Source organism: Drosophila takahashii, chromosome 2R (assembly GCF_030179915.1).
Source record: "Drosophila takahashii strain IR98-3 E-12201 chromosome 2R, DtakHiC1v2, whole genome shotgun sequence".
Lineage (NCBI taxonomy): Eukaryota > Metazoa > Arthropoda > Insecta > Diptera > Drosophilidae > Drosophila > Drosophila takahashii.
The window spans coordinates 26,496,231-26,517,306 of record NC_091679.1 but is presented as its reverse complement, the minus strand read 5'-3'; the positions used below and the strand labels follow the sequence as shown (position 1 = coordinate 26,517,306).

Genomic DNA, 21,076 nt, shown 5'->3' with positions numbered 1-21,076 from the left:
CATGGCGTCCCCATGCCATAATGTTCGTAATGGCTGCCAATGGCCAGTAGCCATTGTTGCACTGTGCCCAAGGACGGTGCTGTCTATGCCACTGTTCCTGTTTCTGACTTTGGCTACTGGACACGTGTGGGTTGCTAAATCCTCCTGCTCGACCGGAAGTGGGGATACGCAGAAGGAAGAGGAAACCGAATGGCGGAAATGCGATTAAAATGCTCATATAGTCAATTCAAGCTTCCGCTTTGAGGAAAACAAAGAATATTGTTCTAGAAATTAAATTCCTAAACAAAGATAACGTTTTTCTAGTTATAAACACGGTTTTTTTTGTTCACAAAGCCGATGATGCTATATGAAGTTTGTAAAGTTATATAAAATATTCATTTCGAAAAAACAACCACTTGTTTTCAAACATCTTTAGATTTATTATAAGATTATATTAAAATAATTTTTTAAACTGAATTTTTATTAAATAAAAGAAGTTAAAAGAAAATAATATGTCAGAAATTTTAAAAGCCATTTCAATTTACTTTTCTATTTATTTTAAAAATTTTAAGATAAAATCCATTTTAAAGAAAGTTCCTCAATATTTTAAAAATGTGATAAAGATATCCAAAAGGGGAGCTGTGGTTTTCTTGCTGAAATTGCAGCAACTACTCTATCTTAGCATTGAGACAATACAGGTAATTTTCCACACGGATCTTTTGGCGCAACACCTTTCGTGATTCCCGCTCAATAGTGGCCGTGGTGCCATCGTGATTGTGGAAAAATCCGCAATAGCGGGCGGGCACAAACTGCTTAATCTTCTGTTGACGACTGTACCGTTCCGTAACCTGCAGGTTGCACTTCTTGATCGCTGCCACCTCGACGTGCATGCACTTTCGACACATGTCCGCATCGCTGCTAAAGTTGTGGAAGTAGTCACCCACCGGCTTCTCGCCGCACACCGAGCACTTGGCGTTGTTTTGGGGGCTGCAGAACACCGCCACCGCTGGCCAGATGATGCGCCTGCATCCAAATGCTGTCTCAACATCCCAATCCGGATATTTGAGGTGGTGCGTGTAGGTGGAGGGCCTGGAAAATAAGATAAAATATATCACTTTAAAATATTAATTATCGAAAATTATTTACCCGGGAGTAACCCATTTTTGCTCGCGCACAATCTGCTTGTTAAAAGTAAAGTAGTACTGGGTTCCTGGAAAGTCGGTAGTATAGGAACCAATAGGTGGATAGCCCATTTCTCGATAGGGCGGTAGGCGTGGCATTTTGTTTGCCAAGGCTGAAAATCCAGCTTTTGATGGGTACTGTAAAAAGATCATTAAAAAGTTTACAAAACAAAATTAAGTTAGATATTTGGCAGTTATTTAATTTTTGGGAATACGAAAACATTTTGATTAGTTGTATATTTATCAAGAAAAAATTCCCGTTTTTTTGGGAATTTCCTAGCGATAGCGACAAACAACTTTTTTTCGTACATAAAGATTGTTATAAAGATTATATAAAGCATTCGTATTTTCTTAGTGAGTGGTCCTTTTCTCATTCCTAAAATTACAGATGGGCTAGTTTGTGTACAATAGGTTGCCCTTTTAAACAAATTCCAATCACATTTTTATGAAATTATTATCGGAATTTGGTCGTTGCTGAATGTTTGAAATTATATCATTCCCAACCATCACTTTGCCTTATAAACTCCCCCTTTGCGGTGGACTCTGTTCTCTAGGGAACATACTCGTTTGAGTACGAGCTGGGTTTTGGGCGAAAGCTATAAAATCAATCAACCACCTACATCATGGGTCAGTCGGTTTCGGTTGTTCAGATGACAGGTTCTTTAGGCGAAAATGATTTTTCCATTGCTCGGAACCCTTTTGATTCTAATCATAATAAAATCAGAAGCAGAAATTCTCGAAAGTTACCACGATAATTCAGCGCGTACTTCAAACTATAGAAAACAAAATAATTCGCGCAAATGTGATGATGAAGTAAGGCTTTGTGTACGAATTTGTTGCCCCAGCAAGAATATGTTGTCCGATAATAAGTGTACTGATAATTCTAAACCAATGTTTGCCAATTATCAAATATATTTAAATTTGACCCTCGATGACGGATCGACGAAGCTGGCTCGATATTTTCTAAACGATAGCACTGTGATAAGGGAAAAGTTTCGAATTGGCGACGAGTTACTCAGCCTAAGGGAAGACGAGTATACAATATTCAAGGTTTGCCCATCGATTTGACATATGTTTCACTATCTAATTTAAACTTTTAAGAACGGAACCATACTTCTACAATACAATAACGTTACCATCGGAAACCACTATTATTGTTTCTATCCTTATCAACTAAGTGCGGACTTTCCAAAATTAATAAAGATTGTTCGCCATACTTTCCCAAAGATATCGAAGTCAAGGATCACTGATAGTAAGGCCGGTTCCTTTTCTACAGTATTAACCATTACATTTTTTAACATAATTTCTTCTTCTAGTACTTAAAATATTATCATTGGTATGCTACATTCTCACTATAGCAGTTTACCTCTACGTCACGAAGCTCCGTAATACCTTCGGCAAGTTAATTATATGTGGCCTTTTCAGTATTTTTATGCATAACCTTATTTGGCTACTGATTCCAATGATTTTATTGGATAATATTTGCTCTCTAGCAGGTTAGTAGTTAAAATGTAGTGGAGTAATTCAAAACCATACACTGAGTACAGTTTCACATTCCTAAATTTCGCATTTATGTTTGCTTTGAACAAAATGTTCTTAAGTACATCCAAATGTACTCAGATCAAGTTTTAAATTTCACTCTTAGTGAGCAATTATATTTTTAGATCGACTATAATTTCACTCTTAGTGAGCAATTATATTTTTAGATCGACTATAAAGTACAACATAACAAATTTATGTGAATTTTTTTTGGACAATTGTCTTCATTTTTTATTAAATAGTTTTAAGACTCTCTAACATTTTCAAGATCAATTACAGGTTATAGTTTCTACTTCTTTCACATGGCCTATAATCTCTGGAAATGTACCATTAGCCATTATATATGGAAAAAAATAAGGTCGATTAACAGTCATGATGGCCGTCACTGCTTCATGGCCTACAGCGGCTTAGTTTGGGGAATTACTTTAATCCCGACTGGAGTAATCTTTTTGATTAATCAATTTTGGGATAATGATCCCCGTACATTCAATGGGATGCCCTTAGTTGGATTTACCGGGTGCTGGGTGAGAAGTGGGTTTGAATCTTTGAAGCTATAGCTGACACAATACACAAATTCTAATCTTCTTTTTTAGTTGACATTTGGTCAGCCTGGATCTACTTCTATGGTCCGCTACTGATCTTGGGCATTTATAATATTAGTATGTTCATCCTGACGGTCATTTATATTTGGAAAGTAAAAAGCCAGGTAAAGAAGTTTAAGCAAACGGAGGAGAAAACGCCCACCTGCCTGGAATTCGACATTCAGACGTAAGCTCAATTTATATTAAAATTTGGGAACCAGTGGCGGATCTAGGATTTTGTAGTGTGGTGATTTCAAAACAATTTTTCTGTTGTGTATCACCCATATCACCCCCCGCGGATCCGCGCATGTTGGGAACGTAAACGGACATTCATAATTAGATACCCGATTACAGTTACATCAAATTTCTGCGACTCTCTACCGTAATGGGTCTTTCTTGGATCCTGAACATATTTTCCCACTTCGCACAGCTTCGAGGATTTTGCCATCCCGTCATGTTTGCCATCAAATGCTTCCACTCGGGTTTTGGTATTATCATTTTTGTGCTCCTTATTCTTAAGCGCACTACTTTTAGACTTCTTATAGAAAGGTAAGTCCTTTTCATATGATTGAACGATTTTCGAGTAATATTTATTTTTCCCCACCAGAATTCGAAATGGACAGTAAGAAACAAAGTGTCGATAGACAAACGACAGCCGGCAATGTCGATATCTTAAGCAAAAAATAAATTATTGGTATCTTTCAAATACAATTTGTTTCCAAAAAACTGTCACTGTGACAGAATTTCGATGACATGATTAAAAAGCCTTAACTTTTCAATAACATTCAAAGGGCCTTACCTTAAATCCAATTGGTTTAGCTACGTCGTACGCATTAGGGGCGACCGCCGGAAGTTTTTTGGTATAGCTATCCCGACAGAAAGTTCCGCTCGAGTCCCTGCGGATTTTCCTGAGGAAGCCGACCGTCGGCCAAACTGGAGGATTGACCACATACTCGAAACCTGCAAGAAGGACGTCCTGTCGGATTAGTGACACTTTAAACTCGAAGATGTCCACCTAGATCATTGCATCGGGCCACAACGAGTCTCGTTTCGGAGCGCTGGCGACGCAGTTTTTCGCGCTCCTGGGCATTTAGCCTTTGGGCACGCATCTTGGATGAAAGTCCGCGAAAGACTGGAGGTTGTACCGAAATTGGCGGACTGTCGAACCGTGACAGCCACGGCAGCACACGCATCGCAGCACGCACGGAGTGCTTAATGGATTTCGAGTATATAGAGTATATCCCCCCATCGATGATGATATAAAATCAATATGTCTAAACCGTCGACGGTTCGCCGCGGAATCAGTATACGCGATGTTTGATTTCATTTGGCACACGTCTAGACGACTTTCCTAGCTTCATATTTTTTCAATGTTTCTATTTCGCTATTCTATGTATTTCGCCGTTGTTTTGGGCTGACTGACTCCCTGAACTTTGACCCAGTTGGGCCAATTTTGTTCGGTTCTAATAGCTTCAAGGGGAAGAGGAAATGGGGCATAAAGTGGTTTGTCATTGGTGTCGATAACAAAGGCGGGTGAAAATTGTTTTGCGGTGCGTGCTGGCTTTCGGAAAACATTTAAGGTTCGAACAGTATAGAATAGTTAATTGAAAGCCCTTAGCAAAGGATTTTTGGGTTTCAGGCCTAACAAATTATTTTTTATTAAATGTTTTTGTAATCGCAAAGTCTATTTACACTCACCCTCCATCGAGAACAAAGCTTAAAGTAATAAACTAAGATACTATTGGAAAACAATTAAAATTTTGTCACAAATCGGCTGTACAGCAAACTCAATTTGGTAGACTGAAACGTCGTCGACAACTGATCGGAGTAGAGAATCAAGTGCTTTTCCTGACGTATTTGTGCTGGCAATAGTTTCAAAATATTTCCGAAATACCTGACCAAACATTGAGATAAATGCAGGAGGAATGTTTCAAACAGGAAAAGTTCAAGGAAGCTCATATCCATAGGATATGCACACGCAAGGTCTGAAAGTCAGACAATTTCCAACAATTTTCCGAGCGGTTTCGCCGGCGGCTTCCTGGGCTGGCTGAAGCGACAGAATGACTGAGTGCCATTAATGCCAGTTAACCCCGACGTTGTCATCAGCGTCAGCTGCAGCCACCAGTTGGCTTGGCTTGGGGTTTTTTGGCCAGGACCTTTTGGTCCTCAGCCACATTTCCAATTTCCCACTTTTCCACCTGCCGGATGGCACACACGCACATGAATGCTAATGCAGCAGCGGCAGCACGCACAAATGCACAACCGCATTGCAACCGCAGGAGAATCCCAGGCAGACATCCAACCGGATGGAGACAGTGGTTGAATTTATGTCTTCGAAAGATGAAAGTTATTTTTATACCACTGACAAGTGGGTACTTGAAATACGGATCAGTTAATTACAGGACATTTACATTTCCCCTGCTCAATTTTTCTCTTAATTTTTTTTCAATTCTTTTGAAACTTTTTGCGAATTTAAGAATTTAAAGAGTGTGCAAAATTTCTTTGTTGTTGTTGTGTTTGTTTGTTTTTAAACTACTTTAACTACAATTTACCTATACTCCATGTCGACCTTGAAATAAAAATTTGAAATTGATATTCAGTAATATATCTGTGCCGACTACTATGATATTTTTCTCAAAAAAGCAGTATTTTTCATTCGCGTTTGGGGGGGTCAAACATCATTTTAGACCATATCTATGTTCGCCAATATGGCTTAGAATCCTTTAAAGATTACGTTCCCCCTTTATGATTTTTGGGTTCCCAAATCGACCCACCCTAATGTAGGTATAGTATTCTCCTTGATTCGTCACTACGTGTAATCCAGTCAATAGTGATGATTACAAATTATGATATTTAATAAACGTAGAGTCGGTAAAAACTATTTTCACCCGTTATTTGGCCACGGTGCCCTTTTCCGACGAGAGCCGCTTAATTCGTGCAAATAAAATGATTGTGCAACATATGTTTGGGTAGTGGGTCTATTATAATACCACGTGGGGGCTGGCAGGTGGCACGGAGCGCTGGGTGCATCTCAAGTGCCCCTGCACTTCCGGCCGGCGTCCTGGAGCACGCCACATTGTTGCCGCAAACTTGCAACGCAATTACACTGAAATGGCGCATTATTTAAGTGTTTTGGCTGCTCTCGAAAATCGTGGGCGATGTGCGAAATGTTAATGAGAGGGGGCCACTAGCAGTTCAGCATCGACTGCTCCGATGGGGGAGGTTAATTATGACAACAATTAGACTGCTGTGTAGTACTCGGGACCTGGAACTGCCAAATGAAGTTGAATGCATTTAACTGGGCTAGTTGTTGCTCTCGGCAAACAAACAAACGCACTGCTGCCGGAGGCGTGGCCCTTTCATTTTGGCTAGCCAAGTGCCATGTCCTACACAGGCAATTACAGCAACAATGGCTGCTGGCAGGCCATCGAGTGAATTGCAAATAAAAATGCAGCTCAAGTTTTGCGGCATCGCTTCTCCTTTTGCATGGCACGCAGGGGGCTGAAAAGAAGAGCCCACAAACGTGCCATTCAAATACAAAGCTCAGAAACTTTTAAGACCGAATTCATGCACAGCGGGAGAAAATATCATAAATTTTTCCATCTTTATTATTACAATTAGATATATCTGTAAAATAGATATTTTAAATAAAATGGAATCTAAAAGTCATTTTATCTTTGAAAAATACTCAAATAAATAGATAAAATAAAGCACAAATCATGATGGATGGTCATCAATTTTTCCATCTGTAATATTTAAAGAAAATAAATCTGAAAAAAATAATGTTAGTATAACAAAACTTCGTCTAAAATTAAAATTTTGTTTAGAAAACACACAAATACATATAAGAAATCTTTGAGACACAAATTTACAATAATATCCAGAGAACTATTTTTCTTTGTGTACCTTTAGCAGGCGGCCGGAAGTGACAGCATCCTGGTGCTGTTCCAGCTCCTGTCTTCTGCCTAAAACGAAAATTTGACTCACAATAAAAACAGGACCTGGCAGGACCAACAATGGCAGCGCCAAAAACAAAACAGTTTAAGTCCACTGCGGAGCGGAAGTGCCGCTTATTACGCAGGATGTGGTTAACCGGAAATGAAACGAAACAAGCCAAGTGCGACAAGCCTTTCGGCTTTTTGTTTATAGCCCGTATGCGTGACTCTCCCACTCTCTGTGAAGTGCATCTAAAACTAATTAGGTTCAAAGCTCGTACCTCTAACATTCTAGGTATACATTTCTTTGAGCCACTGAAATTGGTGCTCAGGCGGCCATCTTTTGTTGGCTATTGCAATCAGCAAAATGTCAGGCCAATAACCAACGGCCAGCTCACAAACAGCCAACAAACAGCAGCGCCGATTGCCAGGATGACGGCGAAATCAAATTACAAGATGCTCTGACATTTTCCGCCACCCACCCACCAGCACAACACTCCACACCACCCAACCACCGCCAACACGCCCCCAATCCGACATCAGCCCCCCTCATTATCCGCCCCGCTGACCTAAATTCAATGCGTTTGCAATTTGTGCGGCAATGCGGCGGGGTTAATCATGCTAATAAACACCAACGTTGCACTTGCAGTTGTCGCTGCTGTTGTTGCTCGTTGCTCCTGTTTCCATTTCACAACGACTAAGGATGTTATGGTCGAATGCCTGATCCAGAAATACCCAGTATTCCGGTTAGTACCCTTATAGGTAGAGCACTCGTGGCGAGAAACAAAATATTTGGCAAGGTAATTTAAATTATTTCTTAGTTATTATACCCGTTACTCGTAGAGTAAAAGGGTATATTGTATTCGTGCAAAAGTATGTAACAGGTAGAAGGAAGCGTTTCCGACCCCATAAAGTATATATATTCTTGATCAGGATCACTAGCCGAGTCGATCTAGCCATGTCCGTCTGTCCGTCTGTCCGTCTGTCTGTCTGTCTGTCTGTCTGTCTGTCTGTCCGTCTGTCCGTATGAACGCTGAGATCTCGGAAACTATAAAAGCTAGAAGATTGGCATTTTGCATGCAGATTCTGGGAGTTCCTACGCAGCGCAAGTTTATTTCAAAAAGGTGCCACGCCCCCTCTAACGCCCACTAGCCCTCTCTATCGCCCACAGTTTTGAAGCTATTATGAAAATTGTAACTGATATGTATTTGTTTCGTCAATACATATCGATTGGCCAAGTAAAAGTTTGCCACGCCCACTCTAACGCCCGCAAAACCCATTTAACGCTTAAACCTGTCTAGCGCCTACATTTCCGCCTTTCATGGCCAGTAGTACCAATATCTTGGGGTAGATGGCTCAATTCAATATACAATAGCGCCATCTATTCAGATGGTTAATTTGAACTTTTTGTCCTTTTTTTCTGTGGTCACACTAATTCACAATATGTTATTGCAAATTTTAAATTATTTGAAAAGGGCGCGCATTTTGTCTCTTTTTGCTCGTATTCGTTTTTCACAAGTGCATTCACCTGCGCTAGAGAGAGACGGAAGATGTGCTAGGCAGAATTGAAAGTTTTAGAAGGCCTCCACGTGGAGTTCCCTGGGTAAAAAACGGGAGCTAATTCCAGCTTCGAAAAACAAAAAAGGAGGCATATTTCTATTAAGTTGTTTAGCTGAGTATCGGGTATCTAATAGTCGAGGCACTCGATTATAGCGTTCTCTCTTGTTTTTATGTTATTATGTTATGTTGGAGGAGGATCTAAAGTATTTATTAAATGCGGCACTTCAAAATAATAATACATTTTTCGAAACCTTAAAAACCCTGAATAGAAAGCTTATTCCTGCGGAGAACATAAATTTCTGTAGGCTCAGCATCTTCATTTACATTAATGTTATACGCCCGCGCATATTCCAAGTACCAGGTACAAAAACCATTGCATACTTACAGGCGGCGGAGTAAGGATTTTGGACCTGGAAAAAGCCAGTGTCGATACAGGACCGTTGCTTTTTGCGGTCGCTGCGTGGCATTTGCCATTCAAGTGGGGCGATTGTGTTGCGGGGGCGATGCGGTCGAAAAGGGGGATGAAGAAGGGGCATGGCTGGAAATCATACAAAATTGCAATGATTATGCACGCGCCTAGTTGGCAGTCAATTGCGGTCAGGTCCTCATTTGGATGTGGCCCAAAGTGGCCCATTATTGGTGCTAGATGGTAATCCGAATGCGTTGGAACAGCTGCTGCCTGCCAAGAGAATTTTTTAATTTAATGCATGCTAGGTTTTTAATTCAATTTGAAAACAATCCATTAGAAAATGTTTGACACTAGCGAGGTGGAACTGGCCCTATTTCAGCTTTAAATGCCCAATGGAAATGATCGAAATATAATTATAATCATAAAAAATGTTTCGTCTCTGAAGAGTAATTTTTTTTACAGCTAAATGTAAAACCAGCCGCCGACGATCAACTATGCCCTTTGGGAGGACTGGTATCGGTACTGTTATTTTGCTGGAGATTTCAAAATACAAGGGCCTTAAGAAAAGTTTTGCTATTTAAGCATTGAAAAGGCGTACGTAGGGGTCAGTCTAGTTGGTCTCTTAGCTGAGCAGGATATACATAGCTTTTAAATGGAGTTTGATTGGCGAGTTTTCGGTACAGTTGCTCTAATTATAATTATGCTATCAAATTATTAATCTCGTGAAGTTTACCTAAATTATTAGTTTCTTTTAGGGCTAGAGCTATCATTGACATGCTCTTTCCTGACCATTGTCGTTTGTCTTCGCGTAAAAAAACTCCGCAATACACTGGGCAAATGCATAATCAGCAGCCTATTTAGCATGGTCATGGGCAAACTAATTTTGATACTAAGGATTTTTGGATTTTTGGGGTGGAACTCAGACTTAGTAAGTAAGTTAATACATTTTTGGTCAACATTCAAATTTTTTAAAATTATTTTTTTGCAGCCCTCTGCTTTAAGTCTTTTGTGCTCGCTTACATTATCTGGCTCTCTGTCATTAGTTTCCACAAGTGGAAAACCTTTAAACCGCTCAATAGCAATGAATATCGCTATAAATTTCTAGTCTACAGTGGCTTTGTCTGGACCACTGTGGCTATGACGACAGGATTATCTTATTTATTGCAAAAACTGTCATTATGGAATAAATTGGGTAAGATTACTGATTGTTCCGGAAGAGCTAGAGAAGAACTTCCATAACTGGTTCAAAAAGTTGGAAGATGGAAGAATACACATTTCTCAAAAGACTCTTGCCAGCTTTAGTCGTTATTTTAGGTTGGGTTATCCTAAGCATTTTTAATTTCATCATGTTTATCCTGACTGCCATTCTAATTTGAAAGTCAAGAAAGAACTTAAGACGTTTGAGCAACGAGAAAATAACACAACGACCTGCTTCAATTTCGATACTCAAACGTAAGGCCAAGTTATTTTAATTCGGTAACAAAGAATAATTTTCGGTTCGGATTCCAAACGTAGCTATTTAATTTTTCTGCGAATGTCCATCATGATGGGCGTGTACTGGATCCTTTTATCAATTATGCTGGTTCTTGAATTTTTTGATGATGATATCGGCAAATTTTTTCTTTTCTTCTACGATTCTCACCTCTTTTTCGGCATTTTTGTTTTTATTCTGCTTATCTGTAAACGTAGCACCATAAAACTGCTTCTAGATAGGTAAGTTAAATGTGAATGAATCAGATATCAAAGTATCCTTATAACTGTCTTTCCAGCTTTAAGGAAAGATGCCTTCGATTAAGAGATCAAGTTTAGGTATACACAATTACTTTTTAAAGCTAATATTTGGTTTGGTTTTAAAACGTACATATAAATTAATTCGGTATATTAATAAAAAATTTCGGAAAAATGTACACTTGACTAGCTGTTTGGGTTTTTGGATTTTAAAATAAAAACAATTTTTGGGATACCTTACAAGTAAAATTTTAAGCTAGAAATATTTGTCTATCCCAATCGATCCATCCATTCAAAAGTTATATATTTTTTAAGATTTGAAGGCCATTTTTAAAATAAGAACAAATAATTCGTCTGTCTGCGTGTCGTGTGAATTGTGTGATTTACTTCTACCACTTTAAAAAACCCGCTAGTTTGGGGAAAATAAAAAAAAATTTATCCGCCCATGACTTTGTGGATGGCCTTTTAGAATTATCGTTACAGCAAGTTAGCTTTATACGTAATTCATTAAATAGACAATTAGATCTTGTGTTTGTTTCAGATCCGTCTGAAGTCACAGTATCTAGAATTGACGCTCTTGTGGTACCAGAAGACCGATACCATCCAACTATGGAATTGACAATTTGCCTCCCCTACCTTGATACCCTCTCTCCTTTAGTCTCTCCAACTAAAATGAGAAGCTTTCGTAAATGTGACTTTAGTAAACTTAACTTAATGATTTCTCAATATAATTGGACAGAATTTTATAACTGTATGGACATCGAAAGTGCCACTGAACTGTTTTATAGCGTTCTAAACACTTTTTTTAATGAATGCGTTCCTGATAGGCTTCCTCCAAAGCCAAACAGGCCCCCTTGGTTTACAAATGCGCTTCAACGACTTAAAAATCTTAAATCAAACACTTATAAAAAGTATAAAAAATCGGGTAGGCCATCCGATTTTTCGAAATATGTGGTGGCTCGATCTGATTTTAACGTTCTTAACAGTCATTGCTATTCTATGTATTTAGATCGCTGTAAATTTGAATTTTCAAATGACCCGAAGCAGTTTTATAACTTTGTCAACGCAAAGCGAAAGTCATCAGCTTTGCCTTCATCGGTTCGATTTAACTCAATGGAGGCATCGACTGACTCTGAAATTGCTGATTTATTCTCTGACTTTTTCCAAACTACTTATAGCTCTTCTTCATGGACAGAATCAAATTACCGTAATCCCTTAAATAGGGCAAATTGTATTTTTTCCCCTATAATTACCGAAAGTTCTCTCTTAAGAAATTTAACATCAACAACGCCAACTTATTCTCCCGGTCCTGATGGACTTCCTGGGTGTGTGCTTAAGTTTTGTGCATCAACCATCTGCAAACCTATTCTTAAACTTTTTCAATTGTCTATTTCATCATCAGTTTTTCCAACTATCTGGAAGGATTCTTTTATTATTCCACTTCACAAAAAGGGTGCGAAGGCGGATGCCCAGAATTATAGAGGTATTTCTAAATTGTCGGCTATTCCAAAAGCCTTTGAACGTATTATCACTTCTCATTTGCAACATTTATGTTCCTCGCTAATATCACCGTGTCAGCACGGTTTTGTTAAGCGAAGATCGACTACCACCAACCTACTTGAATTGTCATCAATTGTAATAAATGGATTTAACAATAAAATGCAGACTGACGTTGTATATACAGATTTCAGTAAAGCCTTTGACTCTGTTAACCACTCTCTTCTTTTATTCAAATTAGATTTGCTTGGCTTTCCATGTAATCTATTAACTTGGATTTCAAGCTATTTGAATGGGAGGACTCAGAGGGTTATATTTAAGAACGCTGTTTCAAAAACGATCCATGTGACATCTGGAGTACCTCAGGGTAGTCATTTGGGCCCTTTGCTGTTTACTTTGTTTATTAACGATCTTCCCTCTATTGTAACACATTCTCGTGTACTAATGTATGCTGATGATGTTAAGCTTTGTTTGACTTATAATAATATAGAGTCTGGTTTTGGCTTACAATCAGACATTGATCATTTTCAAGTATGGTGTGAGTATAACCTCTTAAATTTGAACTGCCTAAAATGCAACGTAATGACCTTTTATAGGGTTACCCCAACCTTTATAAGTTATTCGCTTCAGAATTTGCCACTTGACCGTATATATTCAGTAAATGACTTAGGCGTTCTTCTGGACCCGAAGCTTAAATTTGACTGCCACATAATGTCGACAGTCAATAAGGCTATGAGTGTTCTTGGGTTTATAAAGCGTTGGTCAAAAGAATTTGATGACCCTTATATAACCAAATTATTATTTACCTCCCTTGTCCGTCCTATATTGGAATATTGTTCTTCGGTTTGGAGCCCACAATACCAAGTCCACATTGACCGTATACACCCAGAAAACAAAATGGACTAAAAAGGGGCCTAATTACCTAAAATTTTAGGAAATATGGCCAGAAAAACGCGCCAAGGCCATGCATTACCTAAAATGTTGTCCATGTGGACTATATTTTGTACGCAGTCTTGAATTTATTTCTGGTAATGGTTACCTAAAAAAATGGCTAGTGGACTAGATTTTTAGGTCAGAATTACCTAAATATTAGGTATTTAAAAAAAAAGCTAGGATTTTTACTATTGATAGTAACATATTTGATTATTTTAATTGCTTATATTGTATTATTCGGAAAAGCAAATATTTTATCTTTCTGAAAAAACAATCACTTTATTTTGTCCTCGGTGGGAATCGATCCCGGGTCTTCTGCGCGAGAGTCCAATAGGCTAGCCTCTGGTCTACGGAACTACTTAAAGGCCCTGCGGCAAAACCAAAGCCTGCTTCAAGGGGCTCAGGCGAATTCTATTTTTAGAATAGGGCACTATTACCTTAAAAGTAGGAAAATAGTCCACGTAGGTATTGATTTTATATATTGAAACTTTTCCATCACTAGCTTTAAGAAAAGTCTAAAAAATTTTTTAACATTAAACTTAAAAAACCGAATAATTTGTTTATTAATATTAGGAACCAATATTTGTATTAAGTTGTGAGTGATAATCGACTTTAAATTATTCCTAAATTTTAGGTCTTATGGACCAATTTGAAGGTTACGATGGCCTATAAAAATCTCTTTAGCTTTACCTAAAAAGTAGGAACATAGTCCACATGCTAATATTTTTAGGTAACCCATTACCTAAATCTGAAATTTTAGTCTATTTAAATTTTTTAGGTCATACGTTACCTAAAAAATAGTCCCACATTTCTCTGGGTGTAGAGTCGGTACAAAAAAAATTTCTCCTTTTTGCCCTTCGTAGTTTGAACTGGGATCAAAACGTAAGGCTACCTTCCTACCAGAGTAGATTATTATTGCTTAATCTGCCCACACTTGCAAATCGTAGAAAAATGCTGGGTACCATTTTTATGCATAATCTTATAAGAGGTGATATTGATTCTGTAGAACTTGTTAGCCGCCTAACTTTTAATGTTCCCGTTAGACTAACACGTAATTATCAACCTCTTAATTTACCTCGATGTTTTTCAAATTTTGGTCTGCACGAGCCCTTTCGCGTTCTATGTAATAACTATAAAGTTCTTTATCATTTAATTTGCACATCAACTTCTATCCCGGTATTAAAAACTAACATTTTAACTCATTTGCTTCACTCCTAACTGCATGTTTTTTTTTTTTTATTATTTGTCCCGTCTTTATTGGTTTTATGTATTCTTCCTCGCGAACTCGCATTTTTGCCCAAATTTACAAAAGGGCCCCGCGCGTAACAAGCACGTGCTTGGTGTCGTTGGGCCACTTGTTTGTACTTCTCGTAGTGCATCAACGTCCATCATATATATAACAATTAAACGCTAGATTTTACCTCGTCAAAAGGTGTTTTTTGTATAGATATTTTGCCTTTATTGCAACTGAGATCAATATTAAATATATATTTTATTTTATTAACGAGATCAGGTAACTGTGTTTGTGTGTGCTTTATGGTTTTCTGTGATGACTTTATGACCTTTTATCTAACTTAAAATATGTATGATCATGCAATATATCATGGATGATGTGCTGAGCCCACGCAAATCCCCGGCACATTATCTAATGATTTACTCGAATTGTCGGACTTGGCCTCGGTAAAGCGAGAGTGAAACTTTCTTGACACTGCAAAATGCATAAGCCATGGGGTCAAATGGTGGGAGATGCGGGGTGGCAGGTGAAGAAGTCTACACACACGCTGTCAGCACAAAGAAGCAGAAGCAGGGAGGCATTGGAAACCTGGGCTGCCGTCTCATCATTTCAGCTGTCACATTAAAAATGCATAAATGTTGCTTAAATGCAATCCAAGAAATGCAACCTGCCGTAAAACGTGCAAAAACAAGGCAATAGGAAGGGGGCAAGGCGCCTCCAACCAATCAAACTGCTCCGAGGATTCGGGGAGGTTGAGTATGGAATGGGAACTAGTGCGAGGAGCTGGAGCATACAATTTGTAACCTGCCTGCCATTTTGTGGGGGAAAATGGTAAACTCACTTAAACAAAAACACGCTTTCAAATAACCTTTTTCCCTGAAAATAGTCCAAAATCTAATAAAACCATGTTTTGCATAAACTTCTTGAGGAAAATTTAAATAAAAATCGTTTGGAAAAATGGGTTACAATACTATAATTTGAATAGCTAATACTATGCTAACAATCCGTAAAACTTTTTTTTTCCGAATCGTAACAATCGCGGTTCATCGAGGGTAATTTTTTAGCCCCTTTTCTAGGCTATTACCTTGTATGATCTAGCTTAGTTTGGCAATTTAATATCTTAAAGGGGATTGGATCGGGAAGTTAAATGGAAGACGTGATATTTAATTCACAAATCCCGAATTTGGGTCTAAGTCCATTAATGTAGATATAGTTTTTCCCCGGTGCAGATGCCTTGGGTCTTTCGGCCTTGTCTTTGCCTTTACCTTTGCCTTGTCTGATGTTGCCTACGTTGCAGGTGAGAGTTTTGGGATTGGAAACGAAGTGGATGTGGCAGTGGAAGTGGGAATGGGAATATGTTCCTGACTGCGGATGTGTGTCTGTGGGGTCTGGGCCTGTTTCTCTGCTGATTGTCGTACTGTTGATCTGTGTTTTCACTTAGATATTGGCCCGGGGGCTGGGCGATAACGGTACGTGAGTGTTACCATCGATACAGGAAGTTTGTTTGTGGCCAACTTGCTGAGTGGGCAGGAGCCATGGGCGGGGATTGGGCCAGGTTCTTATGGGGGGCGAGCTGACATGATGGGAATGAGGGCGAGAAGCGTATGCCAAGCGGATTGCCTGTGGAAAGTTCTGCTGAAGGCTGGCCCAAAAGTGCACAACAGACAGACAGACTGGCAGGCAGGCAGGCTTTCGTTATCCAGTAAGCAATCGTTTCAAATTGAATTTTCTATTTACCCAGTCGTCGATATGTTTCCAATTGCCCAACGACTCTACGTCCTTCTTTTGATTTGCTTCGTGAAGTTCTCCAGACAAAAGTTAAGCCAAATGAGTTACGCTCAAATATGGATGTTCCACCCCTGAGGCTAAATAATAGTCCTCGGTAAGCGGTCGCTGGACAAGAGCTTGGATTCATATTGATATGATTTTTTTTAGAAAAGTTACAAAGAAGCCTTAAATTAAAACGATTGAAAAATAAATTGGTCAAACTTTTTGTTACAATTATAACTTCTAAGCGAGTTTAAAAACCGCGAGTTTTACCCATATATAATAAAAACAAAAGTTTTTTATTTTTTTCCAATAATTTTAATTGATAAACAAATTTTTATGAACTATTTTTTTTATTGTGCATTTCATAACCTGTTTTTACTGCTAAATAGTGAAACAAATTATTATTACAGTGAGATACAAAACGTTAAATAAAATCGTCATTAGCAATTATTTGAATATGTAAACTCCAAATTCACCTTATACACCTGTGCGTTTTATAATACGGGTAAAAAAAAGTAAAATATTAAAAGAAAATAAGAACTCGAGTTTTAGCTTACAATCCTGTCCTTTTTATAATAATGCCAAACAAATTCACCCAAGAGGCATAAACTAGAGCCCAGCAAACAAAGAAAGTATACTTTTATCAGGACTTCGAAGTCCATGTAAGTCAGGCTCTGAAACGGCAGATAGTCATCTGTAAGCTCCACGACGAGGCGCAATTCAATCGCCTCCCGAAGACTACGACTCAACCAGTGACGCCAGAAGCCAAATTGCAGCGAATGGATGCCAAAGCGGTAGAAGTTCCGCTCGAAGGGCGAATTCCGCTGCACGGGAAATCGCAGAAATTGCGGGGTGGTGCAAAGCTTCGAGGCCACTCGAAATGGTGGTCGGTACATTCGCCGCTGCTGCATCAAAACCACTCTCCAGTGCTCCGCGGTGCTGCAGTAGGCGTAGCTGCTATTCAAGCTGTCCAAATGCTCCATCAGGGTCGTCTTGTTGACCACCAGGAGGCGTGGCAAAAGTGCCGAGGGCAACAATCCGGCGGTGAAATACATTTCCACTTCCGTTTCCGTCAACATAAGCCGTAATGGCGTGGCCAGAAAGTCCTCGGCTGTTTCAATCTGCCGCCCAGGCATCTAGGATTTGTAAAAATATTTAACGTAAATTAGGTTGTCAATTTAGTGATTTAAAATATGTACATCATTTGGAAATACATTAGAACGCTAGTATGATTTTTTAAACTTAAAATTAAAAAACTAATTATAAATTAATTAAATCAATAAAAATACGAAAAAAAACCTAAAAAATTTAAAAAAATATTTAACCAACTAACCTTTGAAGTAAAAACCGATGACAAATTTGCCGTGCGCATTATCCACAAAACTAAGGAGCCGAAGAGCAGGAAAACATGGAGGAACTTGTACGACTCCGCCAGGCGACGAAACTCTCTGTTCGGCAAAGATTGTTGGAAGAAGGTCACCAAAGTGAGATGGACGCCCAGTCGCCATCGTCCAAATACCAGCTGCCAGAATAAGGTCATCGCCACCAGGAGTATCACGAAAAAGGGACCATTTATGCGGGCGGCCATCCGCATGAATCGGACCGAAGGCGATTCCCGCTGCCAGGGCACTAAAACACAGGTTTTGGTCGTGCCCAGCGGAAAACTGCCTGCCATCAGCGAGGAGTTTAACTGCATCGGGGAGTACGGATGCACGCCCATCTCGATCTCGCCGCGGGCAGGGGCCAGCATCAGGTGCTCCTGCTCCTGGTAGCTGTATCTGTCCACATGGGTGACGGGCTCCAGGCGGAGGATCCCTCTTCTGTGGTGCACGTACGCGGAAAACAGAAGGCCCAGGGCTCCGGATAGACAGCCGTTTGGAAGCTGTAAACAATAATAAATAAAATGTCATTGATAAGTATATAAAATATTCCAGGTTTTCTAAAAGTCAAACTAAAGTTAAATTTTCCATTTTTAAAACCAATCTTAGTACATAATAAATAAATTACTTGTAGCGCCGAGCTACATCATTAAATAAATTTATAATTATAATTATAATATATAATTATACCCGTTACTCTTAGAGTAAAAGGGTATATTGTATTCGTGCAAAAGTATGTAACAGCTAGAAAGAAGCATTTCCGACCCTATAAAGTATATATATTCTTGATCAGGATCACTAGCCGAGTGATGTCCGTATGAACGCTGAGATCTCGGAAACTATAAAAGCTAGAAGATTGACATTTTGCATGCAGATTCTAGGAGTTCCTACGCAGCGCAAGTTTGTTTTAAAAGGGTGCTGCGCCCCCTCTAACGCCTACAATCGCTTATACACGATTTTAGAAATTTTAATATTTCGGAAAAGTAAAAATGGAGTTTTATAGTGTTTATCAATACCTATCAAAATGTAGAAAAAATTTTTTAAATCGGACCATTTGTTAAAAAGTTACGGCGGATCAAAGTTTTTATCTCCATCTCCTTCGCACTCCCTTTAGCTTAGTAACGGGTATCTCATAGTCGGGGCACCCCACTATAGCGCTCTCTCTTGTTTCTTTTAATTTTTCTTCAAATATATATTATCTCATCAAAATTTCGGTTAAGTCAAATGTAATACCATAATCACATTGGGGGGATCCTGAAATACGGGCACTCGAAACTCATAGCCCCTTACATCCATCATTATGTCCACCTGCCGATATCCCGTCTGGGTTAGATTCCGAATAGTGAGCTTGGGAAATGGTGTGTAGCTATAGATTTCATTCCGCGCAACGTCACTGATTTGTCCAGTAGAATAATTAAGCGTACGTAGCTGAAATACTAGGAACACATTGGTAAAACGGTGCTGCCAGCACCAGGTGAAAAATGCTCTCAGCGTATCCCTCGTAGGTGGTATATTTCCCAAACGTTTGTAGACAAAGAGCATCGGAACATAATGCAAGCCCACTAAGCCATCAGTTAAAACATCAAAAATGGGTTCCTCGTCGGGCAGCACACTGCTTATGCTAACACAGATCAGGGTTTTGTAGCCCAGTAAATGTCGCAGACTGATATTTCGTCTCAGTCCCCAAACGACGATTGGTACTTGGAATTCCTCCGTCAGCGATTGCTCAATGGATTTGGACACAATCAACCGCAATCGTTGCAGTTCCCGATTTACTCCGTAGGTGGCCATTGTTTCAATCTTATTTTTGGCGACCATTTGACTGGTTAAATTATGTATGAACTCCGATTCATAGGTGCCTCCCTCGAAAGGAAGCATCGGCATGCCCAAAACCCCGTACAGGAGCAAAATACCGCAGACGAAATACAATCCACAAAGCATTATCTAAGACTGAACTGGGAGTGAGTCTTGTAAAAAGTTTGTACTCCTTCGATTTTTTTAATCTATCCAGAGATCTCGAATTTTGCCAGTCATCGATTGTAAAAGGGTGGAAGCTCTTTAGTTTCAAGCTACAATTATATGCACGTGATACTCGAATGAGTTGACAAAAATTATCCTTGGGTTTACAACCCCATTAGACATACAAATCATACCAACGCAATATTCTGCATAAATAAAGTCTTAAAAAATTCAATCTTAATGATTAACTGATTTACACAACATTTTTAAATAAATTATTTAAGATTTTAATGATTTTAATATTAATAATAAGCATTATTTAAAAACATAACACTTACCACTAATTAGGCGGCCCATTGAACAATTATCCCATCCAAATATAATTTCCTCTGTTGTCACCTTGCAATCTTGGCTGCCATCTCCTTGGCATTCGTCACTCACCTTCTGCTAACTGAAACTCAGCATGATTGATGTTCCAGTTGATTGATGTCTCTTTGCGGCGGGATGAACCTCACTTCCGGGCGAGTCTGCTGAAAGTTTCGCAGGAGACACAGGACTCGTGGCCCCAAAAAATATTATTAATATCAGATGGCAGTGTCGCTCAATTTAAAATATTACTAGCAAACACATTCCATGAACCTGAGTAATTTTTTACAAACAACTTTTGGAATTACTTAATCGCAAAGTTCTGGCAGTGAAATGTTTGCGAAAAGGAAATAAGGAACGAAAAGGTGGGCGGCACATAAATTGTGTTTATTATGAAGGCTGGAGCATACTTTTGTACGCAATTTAAAGTGCAAATAAGAAGAGCAGGCGGGAAATCCCTCCAACCCTATGTCAACCCTCCAGTTTCCCTCAAGCATTTCATTAAAGCGCAATGAAGACATTTTCCAGAGGAGAGTATGTGTGGGCGAGTGTCTGGGGAAAGCTGTTAAAAAATATTTGAAACACTTGAATGTTTCCCAACTGACACTAGGCCGTGGGGTTGGCATCTTCGCGGCCCTTTGAGCTGCCCCCATAAAGAACAATAAATATTATTTATGTGCCTTGTGATAAGGATACACACACATTCCTTCGCGGCTGCAGTACGCGTTTATGTGACTGTCGAATGAATTTCTCCGTATCTAATCGTTGGCATTCCTGGCATGTACACAGAAAAAACATATCACTAAAATCAAAAAACAAATTTTTATTTTAATATCAGATTTCAGTATGTACATTTATAAAGATATTTATTTTTATTTTTATTCTATTGATATATATTACTTATTTAATTAATTTTTGCTAACAAATATAGTGTGTTTTGAATTTTTTTTAAATTATTGAAGATCCACATTCATCGAAAAGGCCACTTTTATTGCTATTAATATTTATGTACATCTTAAAAGCATA

The 21,076-nt window shown here is 38.9% G+C and overlaps 2 protein-coding genes across 4 annotated transcripts; both read right to left on the bottom strand.

The window, feature by feature from the left end:
• Window positions 1-543: 543 nt before the first annotated feature.
• On the bottom strand, window positions 544-5,130 carry LOC108060453 (uncharacterized). 3 transcript variants are annotated; one of them, XM_070213703.1, is made up of 5 exons: window positions 4,979-5,126; window positions 4,296-4,921; window positions 4,080-4,240; window positions 1,126-1,298; window positions 544-1,068 (listed from the first exon to the last, which is right to left on the bottom strand). In XM_070213703.1, exons 2-5 carry the CDS (start codon window positions 4,471-4,473, stop codon window positions 648-650), a joined length of 933 nt encoding a protein of 310 aa, XP_070069804.1. In that variant the 5' UTR covers window positions 4,474-4,921; window positions 4,979-5,126; the 3' UTR covers window positions 544-647. The 3 variants fall into 3 exon arrangements, with proteins under 3 accessions (XP_070069804.1, XP_017001654.2, XP_017001652.2); XM_017146163.3 differs by lacking the exon at window positions 4,296-4,921 and having other exon boundaries at window positions 545-1,068; window positions 4,979-5,130; XM_017146165.3 differs by lacking the exons at window positions 4,080-4,240; window positions 4,296-4,921 and having other exon boundaries at window positions 4,979-5,123.
• An 11,764-nt stretch (window positions 5,131-16,894) lies between these two features.
• LOC108060444 (uncharacterized) lies at window positions 16,895-19,666 on the bottom strand. The gene is made up of 3 exons (XM_017146153.2): window positions 18,959-19,666; window positions 17,680-18,228; window positions 16,895-17,482 (listed from the first exon to the last, which is right to left on the bottom strand). Exons 1-3 carry the CDS (start codon window positions 19,664-19,666, stop codon window positions 16,895-16,897), a joined length of 1,845 nt encoding a protein of 614 aa, XP_017001642.2.
• Between the last annotated feature and the right edge of the window lie 1,410 nt (window positions 19,667-21,076).

What these genes read in the sequence shown, in the direction of transcription:
- LOC108060444 (XM_017146153.2), bottom strand. Translation starts at nt 19,666, where the DNA reads ATGCTTTGTGGATTGTATTTCGTCTGCGGTATTTTGCTCCTGTACGGG. An exon ending in ATCCCCCCAATGTGATTATG is followed by an intron (nt 18,229 to 18,958) that starts GTATTACATTTG and finishes TATTGTTTACAG; the next exon opens with CTTCCAAACGGCTGTCTATC. An exon ending in CATCGGTTTTTACTTCAAAG is followed by an intron (nt 17,483 to 17,679) that starts GTTAGTTGGTTA and finishes TACAAATCCTAG; the next exon opens with ATGCCTGGGCGGCAGATTGA.
- LOC108060453 (XM_070213703.1), bottom strand. Translation starts at nt 4,473, where the DNA reads ATGCGTGTGCTGCCGTGGCTGTCACGGTTCGACAGTCCGCCAATTTCG. An exon ending in CTAAACCAATTGGATTTAAG is followed by an intron (nt 1,299 to 4,079) that starts GTAAGGCCCTTT and finishes ATCTTTTTACAG; the next exon opens with TACCCATCAAAAGCTGGATT. An exon ending in CAAAAATGGGTTACTCCCGG is followed by an intron (nt 1,069 to 1,125) that starts GTAAATAATTTT and finishes CTTATTTTCCAG; the next exon opens with GCCCTCCACCTACACGCACC.